This window comes from Montipora foliosa, chromosome 3, assembly GCF_036669935.1.
Source record: "Montipora foliosa isolate CH-2021 chromosome 3, ASM3666993v2, whole genome shotgun sequence".
Classification (NCBI taxonomy): Eukaryota; Metazoa; Cnidaria; class Anthozoa; order Scleractinia; family Acroporidae; genus Montipora; species Montipora foliosa.
Genome location: NC_090871.1, coordinates 19,363,802 through 19,373,388, shown reverse-complemented (window position 1 = coordinate 19,373,388; position 9,587 = coordinate 19,363,802). Strand labels below are relative to the sequence as shown.

Below are 9,587 nucleotides of genomic sequence, written 5' to 3'. Positions count from 1 at the left end.
GCTGATAAGGCAGAGGCAGATATTAAAAGACTAAGTCATTTGATGGTTGAAAATCTTTTACAACTGATAAAAGAATGGAGTAAGCCGAGCCCCTCTTCAGGGACAAGTATTTCACATGATTGTTTCTTTGCTGCACATTCATCAGAACCACATCTTGGGAATTAAGACACCATCAATCTTCTCAGTTATGCAATGGAATTGGCTTCGTAAAGACAAAAATATGACAAAAATGACAAAAACTATAGTTTATTTAATGTGACGAAGTAATGATAGAGAGTTATTTTTTTCTCACAAGGTGTTTGATAGTCTCATTTATGAATAAGGAGACTGCATTCTCTACCTTTAATGTCGTGTCCAGTTGGAAGATCTTGTTTGGAGGCTTCATCGAATTGTACAAAAATAACAGTTATGTTGTCGGCCCTCAGATCTTTCTCACGCCATCTGGCCAATGCTTCTTTAATCAACCTTTGAGGAAAACAAAAAAATTTGGTTAGAGTATAGAGAAAAAAACAGTTAGGTGGCAAGTTGTTATAATCTGCTCTAATACAGCTTCTTCTATCGATCTGTCAAAGGCAATGGAGAGGTGACCTCGCCAATCGTTGAAAACCCACATGGCAGAGAAAGGCCCGAGACCAATATGTCTGTAAGGGGCCTATGGAGGGCTCGTACTCACCCTGGGTATAGATTGATAGAGACAAGAAACGACGACGACGGCCACGAGAAAGTTGTCTAAAAATACTATTTCCCGTTATTGTAATAATTTTGCGATTACTACAAATCACTCGGCATGGAAAGTGTGCGTCAACATTCCAGAAATAAAAGTGGTAAGATCGGCGTCGATAGTGTGAGAGAGAATAAAGCTCACGTCGCCCACATAACTTTAAATTTGGTCAATTCACGTAGTTGTCTGGGCGAGAACGGCATAGAAATGTACATGAATGTTGAAAAACAATGACGTGCAGGACGTGGAGAGCTTTCTTTCCTCAATAGAACTTTCTCATAGCCGTCGTTGTCGTGCTTGCTTAAGCTCCCTAACACCGCCTGCTCCTCTTAGAGCACACACGTAGAGCTTTCCTTTTCAACCTATGCGCACACGCAAAATAGCAAATTTCTCTGCCCCCCTGTATTACTCGACGACTTTTTGTACAAATGAGAATTGATTATCCATGTATCAATATTGATAATCCGTCGAACCTTGCGTAATCCGCACCTTTGCGCGTTCTATCTGTGGGTTTTTTTGTCATATAAATTTTGCACTGCGAAGATATTTGAAACGTTAAAGATAAACCCATTTCTCTGATTAGTTTGATTATCTTTCGCTGTCTTTTTTTCTTCTTCTGCGCCTTTTAAGTGAAAATGTGGAAGTAAAATGGCAAGCAATGCCAGCAATAAGTTCAATACAAAGAAACGATGTTAATTGCATACCTGCCAGACACGTCTCCCAGTTGTGCATCACAGTTATGAATAAATTTAATCACCCCTTTGACTGTCATTACTACCCACAGTCCATCCGATGCAATAATCAGAAACTTGTCCACTCCTGGAGTTATCTCATAAACCTGGACATCCGGTACCGGGGACACAATAAAGTCATTACTACCATGTTTGAAACTCCACAGGTCACCTGCGGATACGAGTAAAACAAGTAGTTACACTCTATACCGAGTGAATTTTTGTCATATGGTAAGGTTATATTTGCCCAAGGTTAGGATATTACGATTAATAGCAAAAAGGACAGACAACTACGCAATTGATTGCCTTAATACTCTTTACGCTGAATGTCTTGTTTAAGTCCCGTACAAATCTGGACATTAAAATGCTCCGGAGAGAAAATTTTTTTTCCAGATTCTAGTCTATTCCAGTCCATTTCAATATTAGTTCATTAAAAAAGCAGTAAATTCTTGTCAGTTCATTAAAGGCAACGAGAATTTCGCCAAAAGTCTTGGTTGCCTCAAGTAAAAAAGTGTTTTTTCTAGTGGGATCTTGCTAACTTCAATGAAAACGTCTTATCGACTAGTGCTGGCGAAAAAAACAATGATATAAATGCGGCTGATTGTTGCTGGGTGCGGCTGTGATTAAGCTCACTAGCCAGGGGTACTCTCCCTACAACATGTGCCCACAAATTTTGATATCAACGCTAGCTTTACAAATTTACTCTCGAGATCGAAAAGTAAATAATTATTCTTATTACAAACCTAGGGCCCTTGATATTGCCAAGAAAGGCACCCACTCCATTTCAGTGCCTCTTCTGGAAGGTCCCTCGTGGCCTTGATGGACTGGCCTTTCCCATGCTACACGTTGCACACGCTTCCGTAACAGGACTTTTCCCCCGAGTGACTCAATCCTGCTCTTTTCCGAAGGAACGTCGGGTTTGTGGTCGGTAGTTAAAGTAACAGCTTCGAGTTTTTCTTCCTTATTTAACCGCCCGAGGGCTGCTCCGGAATCACCAACATGTGCTATATAAAGCTTTCTACCCCTCAATATCACCACAGTCGCAGTAGTCCCGGAAGTACTTGGAAATCCTTCTTTGGTGCGAGGCCACGAATCTATGAATAAAAAGCGGTTACAACAAAAAAAAAATGCAAAAATAGAAGGCAGGACTGGCAAAACTTGCAAAAATAAGGTGTAGAAGAAACATGACATTACAATTTTCTAACCGCCTGAGTATATTACAATCCTATTTTAAAACTGCATTTATAAATCATTTTTCTAAGCAAAAGATAATTAAGCAACTTAAGCAGATGTTGCAAAGAATAAATCGGCGTGCATGCGCTGTACAGTGCTTCTAACTGCGAGGTACTGTCCTGGTTATTTAGCCATGTGCCAGTTTTCCTTTTGGACGCAATATCAAAAGGGAGGATATCTAAATTGATTCATTTACTGGAACTGCTGACATAACAGTTTATGGAACAGCGTAATTAGATATTAAGCAGCCTGAAAAAAATATCTGCAATCCTGATCAAAATTGATGATACTCTTCTTTTTCTCTACACTTCAACATTGCTTTGGGTAGGGAAGGGTATTGCTGAGCCTTTGTGGTTACGTGCGAAAGGGCGAAACTGGGGAAACGTGTCAACCAATCTCGTCCAGGATTGTAAACGTGAGACAAAATGCACTCATGACAGCGACCATTTCTTCATTTCATGTTATATACCTACACTTCAAACTCATGTCATTAATTTTGCGCTGTAGACTGCTCCACCATGAGCTATCAAGCCATCCCGAGAAAAAGTACGTTGACTACCGTGGGTCCGAATACCGCCGTTCAAACCTCGAATATTTCTTCAGGCATGATTGCCGCAACTGCTTAAGTTGTTTTTATACTGAAATTATCTTTCGGCCAGAAAATTATTAAGAGCAGTATGTGCTTAACAGTTTCATTTTGAGAAGAGTGAAGAGGTTGGTGTTTGCTCCAATAACCAGCAAAAATATGAAAAAGTTACAAACAAGTGACAGGTGTCTCCAAAATCTCCGCTCTTTGTTAAGATCCACAGTTACTTACTTTTATGACACAACCAAACGTACTTAAAGTGTTTCTTATCCTAAATGGCTACAAAATGGGTGGAAATTGCCATTTTGAATAATTGGAATTGAATAATTACTGAAGGAGAGACGAAATCGGGGCTCATCAAATTAAAAGAGTAGGAAGTTTTAGCAACGACAACGGCTGCGGCATCGACAACGAGACAAATAAAGATTATTATTGGCTGAAACAGCAACATAATTGAGCTGCACGGGCAGCAAGCACTTCAGTGTATTTTTTTCCTTAGTCCACAAAACAACAAGCTGAAATCACCAACTTTAAGGGCTTTGATACAACATGAGCATGCAACAGTGAATTGTTCATTTGTTGTCTTTATTTTAGAACCATTCCTACAAATCCACTGAGTTCTATAATAATAGTTCGCTCCCACTGTTCAATCTTAGTTATATTTTGGAGTGACGTTTTTAAATTACTGGACGTTTCCGTTGTCGTTGCCAAAGCTCCCTAATATAAGAAACGACGACTGCTAAGGCAATGAAAACGCTGCTTCAAAACTTTACTCTGTCTTAAGTATTTTGCGATTATTCCATTTTATTCACCTGGTAAAATCCTTGCAAAGTGCTAGCGGTATTGAAGTCCTAAAGTTGTATCAGAACTTCAAGTTGCTTTCTTTCATTTTGCGTTTGTTAGGTGTAAGAGATAAATTTGGATTACTTTTGGCCCAACGTAACGAGATCGTTTCAATTTCTATTTCATTTGCAACTGGAATGCAACCCTCTTTGCAATGGAAAAAATTGAGTAAATTTGTTTACAAATAATAGCAGCAAAATGACTCAGTGTATCACAAACAATACCGCAGAACCAAAAACAGTAGCCGTGAAAGTTATTTTTGAGACAATCCCTGGATCTGACTGAACTATCTTCAGATTTAAGATTTCTTTTAAATACAAAGATCCAGATCTTGTAGGAAGCAGGCGTGGATTTTTTGCCTTAGGATATGCGTTTACTTTCCGTCGAGGGAGTGTTGGAAAGATAGCATCAAACCGCTAATACTTTCGATTTTCTACAGTGTCAACGAAAGCAATAAAGCATATTCCCAAATGACACTCTCGAGATTTATCTCATATTCAACAGCTCACCTAGGAGCTTACAAACACTGTGGAACATTTTGTGCAAACTAACTCACCAAGTTGCTTCCACATGTCGAGATGGGTGGCAAGAAAGCCATCCTTTATCGCATTCATTACTAATGTGGCATCATCTGAGTAAAATCCTTTCTGTTTCTTAATATTGGCACATAAAAAATCCTTCGCAAACACAGCAGCTTCTTTTCCTCCGTGGCCGTCGAAAACGGCGAAAAAAGCTTGCTCTGCGTCGAATATGACGCGCATAACGTCTTCCATTTCGTTACGTCCTCCCTGGTGCGCTTGGCCATTACCCCAAAAACGTATCTCAAAACGTTTCGTTTTCTGTGACATTTTGTTCTTCAAGCAGAGCCGCTAGCATAACCCCCTCTTGTGTTTCCCTGTAAAGCAATCGAAAGAACAATACATAAAATAGAGTGTTTTTCACTTGACGTCATCAAGTTCTAAAATCAAATCAGGTTACTTCCGAATTGACAGGTTATACATATTTGGAATAATATACAATTTCATAAGGACTTAAAAAGACCCCTCGAGCGAACGAAGAAAGGAAGAATATTTTCAACCGACGGTTCCAATTTGTTCTCTCGGAAGCAGAGTCAGTAAGCCAAAAACTGCATGCAACGATAATCGCGTTTTAAAAAAAAATTGTCCTGGCAATTCAGGTTGATGTATTCTTACGAGGCTTTAAAACTAGCCTTATACGGAACCAAAATTTCAGGAAAGGAAAAACAGCAATCTGGGGTATAAGCATTCAGCTTGATGGCTTCACATAAACAGGCCCTTTACTTCTATGAGAACAGTGGATAAGAAATCTCTGATACAGAGAACTAATTAGTATGAATATCACATAAATAAGATCTAAAAGCTAAACTCCGCCATCCTTGAAAACCAGTTCCCTCAAACAGAATAAATGAAATTTCGAACGGATTATGCCTCCTAATTTGCTGTTAATAACTCTTAATACTAAGCGATATTTTGGTTAAAAGCGATATAGTTCACCCATCAAGCACAGACGTCAAAGAGAATGGAATGATGACAACCAAGAAAATGGTGCCTGCATACCTTATTGTGTTTAACTGACCCACGTTTTGACCCGTAAAAGCTAGATAGGTTCACACACTCAAAGGGGACAGACATATAAAAACACACGTGTGGGGTCTGTTCAGAATCTGGGGAAATGTTTGAGTCCCCGGTAAAAATTATTTATGTCCTCGCAATTGGGTGATTTTTACAATTAGGGAGACGTGTGATGCGTGAGTTCCTTCACCTAGGCTTGGAAAGTCTTCGAATTTTTCTTCATAGTGATATCGTGAAGATCGTAAATTAACTTGTTTTAGTTAACATTAAGCATGTGGAGATGAAATCAATTAAATTCTAACGAGCCGCTGCAACAATCAGCGATGATGATCAGTGATGTCTATAGAGTTTAAGCTTTTACTGGGTCGGTTGGTAAGATATACAGGAACTACACAATTTTACGAGAACTGACATTTTCAATGTTTACCGATAGCCACCATTAAATAGTTTGTTTCAGATTATAACACTGTACTCGAAAAAGGGTGAAAATGCGATGCAAAAGTAAGAGAAATGGTTATTTTTATATAAGAGGGAAAAAGGCACAGCTGGAGAAAAGGACCCGGTGTATGTATCAAAAAAACGACGGTGTTACTTTTATAAATTCATAGTTTGTCAGGCTTCGGTTAGCAATATCAGTTCTTTTAGTAGTTTTTGAAAGTTCCATCCAGCTTCCCGTCAATACTTTTTTTTTATGGTCGATACTGTAGACTAGGCTGATAAGCGGCAATAAAAGCAAAGGGACACCTGGGCTTGGTAAGAAACAGCTCCCATGGCAAGCCACATAAAGAGGGAACACCAACCTCGGTAAAAGAGATGTCTGGAAAGAGATCAACCTAACATGCGATGTCCTTTTTGCTTAGTGGCATTCCTTCGACGCCCATCAGGAAAATCTGGTGCTTTTGAATGTAGCAAATGATGGACTCAACATCCACCTTACAAAAAGCTAGTCCAAGAAAACGCTAGCGTGGAAAAGAGGCATCGCTAATTCCCGTGTAAGTCAAATTTTCGCAACCGCCTACGATTAATATTCTTAACGAGAGTATGCTTTCGGTAATAAAAACTAGATGGCTGTCATCTAACACTGTATGGCTCAAGCTGAGGTCCGCAATGTTAACAGCTCGAATAACCGGATTCTTAGAAAATTCACCTTTCATTTTTGCCATGTTTAGAACTGTCAGCCCAGCACAGTTTTCCACTATTTTGCAGAATGTTTCCCAGGTTGTTTTTGCGCCACTTAAATCAATAGAGTGGAACAGACTAGCCCTCCATTCTATTGCTATGAAAAGGCTTTGATGTGTTCTGTGCTCTGACAACGGAGAATTCATGATAGAGTTACCCAAGAGATGTTGTTAATTATAATACATTGTAACATGAATGATGACTTACAAAAGCAACAAAACAAACCATTGACCCTAACCATCACAGTTCCCAAAAAGGAAATTTTCATAGTTTTACCTTATTTACGGCTACGAAGCAAAATCGTTAGTAAACAAATTATGTCGTGTATAAATAAATTCTACGGGAGCATTGACCTTAGGGTGATTTTTCAAAGGACTCGTCGAATTAAGGACGTTCGCGCTAATTGTTTGTGCGCAACGTTACTGCGCAGGTAACGCGACTGTAATATATCACGCATTACTTCGAGCATTAGTGAAGTTGAGGTTTTAAAACCTTTGCAAAACCCGTGGACGATAAGTCTTGCACAGCGTTAGATCAGAGAAGATCGTGATCAGTCAAAATTGATTTAAAATATTTATGAAAGTCAAGTAGACTACTGCACGACTGATATTCGCGAGGTTTTATCAGTCGTGCACTAGTCTACTTGACTTTCACACAGATTTTTCAAGCATCAGTTAAAATAACATGGCGACAAAAACGCCGAGGAAAAAATTCCAGGCCGGCAAAAGAATGGCACATTTATTTCCGAATCATCATGAAACTTCAAAGAGAAGTGAGCGGGAGGATGGAAAAGCTCTGGAAAAGGTAGCTGATCGAGTAGACTAGTGGCTGAAAGTTTGGAAAACTCGAGGACGAACCGTTGCGTAAATTTAATAGGGCTGTTTCTTTTTAATGTTTTTATTACCCTACGAACTTAAGTTCAAAGTGAATGCATGTTTTTAAAGTTCTTTTCCTTTACTTTCGTGAAGATTGAGCAGTATTTTCGTCCTCGTCCGCTTGAGTATTGCGGACCTGCGTGAAAACAATCAGCGATTGACTTTCACAAAAAACACACTCCAGAGGATGAGCATGACAGCAATGGAGAGATATTATACAAAACACCAACGAAATGAAGATGACCCCTGCTTAAAACTTCGTTGCTATGCTCGAGAAAGGTTTTTTTTTCGGTAAAAACCTTTCATCTCTTCAACGATCGATCCTCTCTTGGGTTCCAGTCCTTGCCCGACAGGTCACGCAAAAGCGTGACAAACGAACTTTTCCAAGAGCTTTGCAAAATCACATCGATTTTACTCGTTCAGATCATCGGTGACCCCTATTTTTTTAATCATGAATCACTTACTTTACTTGCTATCTACAAAATATGATGAAAAGAAAAAAATTCTCACCGTAAGAAGTTATCTTTTTTTAACATTTTCCTTCCTCGTGCCATCGAATTCCGGTAGTGGTTGCAACGGATAGAGCTTACGAAAACGCTCGTCGAGGATGAACTCTACTGTTTATCACATCCCTAGCGGCATACAATTATCTAAAAATCTCACTCCTAAAAACCTATGCACGGAAACTTTCACTCCAACAGTTTATTTTTATGATTTTCGATGGATGAGCAGATGAGCCTACATCTCGCTATTATGACCGATTTCTCGAAATTAAGGCATTTTTCCTCTGCCATTTTCTCCGAAACAAAGTTGGTGACCCCCATTTTTTTTTTCATTTTTTGGGTAAGTACTTTATGACCTAACTCTAGGCGAGAAATGAAGAAAATCTCACCGTAGGAAGATTTTGGCGCGAACGTCCTTAAATCTTTCTTTCCTTACAAAGATAGATTTAGCCGTGGCCAAATGGCTAAGATTGTATACAGAGAATTTCAAATGATGCGGTTATATCTGATGTTTCTCACCGCTGTTTGTGTGTTATTTCTGATAAATCTGGAAAGCCCCGAAATTTTTTGCTTTATCGTCTCCTTGGGTCAGTACTATATAGTTGGGGGGGGGGGGGTATTTTTATTTGGTTCAATTTTCACTTTAAAGCCAAAACCTTTACAAGAACCCATTTAGTGAAAACTAAAATTAAACAAAATCGCCTGGAATGACAAATGCATTTCATGTAACCACGTTATTGTACACATCTGAATAAACATACTGATAAGTGTAAAATGCCCCTACGGTTGCAGATGAGTTAATGGGCACGCACATCATATCAGTATGCCAAAAGGTTCACACAGCAGGGTAGCTTTACAGTTTCCTGCGGAAAAACAGAATCGATAAATGAAAATTAACACTTTTAATACCGAAAGTAGTAATGAAGTTGCCACCAATTGCAATATCATTGGGTTTACGTTTTCAAATATTCGAAGACCTACTACCACAAGCCCACTGTATTAGATATCGAGAAAGTCTTACAACGGCGTTTTCAAAAAGTCAAATGACACCTTCCAAAATGCAATGAAATGTTATCTTCTTTCTTTCAGTGGAACCCGGTTAATACGGACACCCAGGGAACATGCCACCTTGTCCGTATTATCCAGTATTGCTTATTCTCAACTTTAAATGTACACGACAAGGCCGTCAAAGAGGAAGAAGGCTACGAGCAATGACTACAGCAAAAAGCCAAGGAAGTGAAACTGTAATAAGGGGCAGAAAACTTTATTGAAGGAAAAAAGACAAAAATACAAGGGTCAAACACAGGTAGAAAGACAAACTGAT

At 39.1% G+C, this 9,587-nt stretch overlaps 1 protein-coding gene across 2 annotated transcripts; it reads right to left on the bottom strand.

Annotated features, from left to right (window-relative positions):
• Positions 1–293: 293 nt before the first annotated feature.
• Positions 294–9,155, bottom strand: LOC137994573 (protein phosphatase 1D-like). 2 transcript variants are annotated; one of them, XM_068840163.1, is made up of 4 exons: positions 9,025–9,155; positions 4,671–5,009; positions 2,196–2,546; positions 294–465 (listed from the first exon to the last, which is right to left on the bottom strand). In XM_068840163.1, the coding sequence occupies exons 2-4, from the start codon at positions 4,960–4,962 to the stop codon at positions 461–463; spliced, it is 648 nt and encodes a 215-aa protein (XP_068696264.1). In that variant the 5' UTR covers positions 4,963–5,009; positions 9,025–9,155; the 3' UTR covers positions 294–460. The 2 variants fall into 2 exon arrangements, with proteins under 2 accessions (XP_068696264.1, XP_068696265.1); XM_068840164.1 differs by having other exon boundaries at positions 9,048–9,126.
• Between the last annotated feature and the right edge of the window lie 432 nt (positions 9,156–9,587).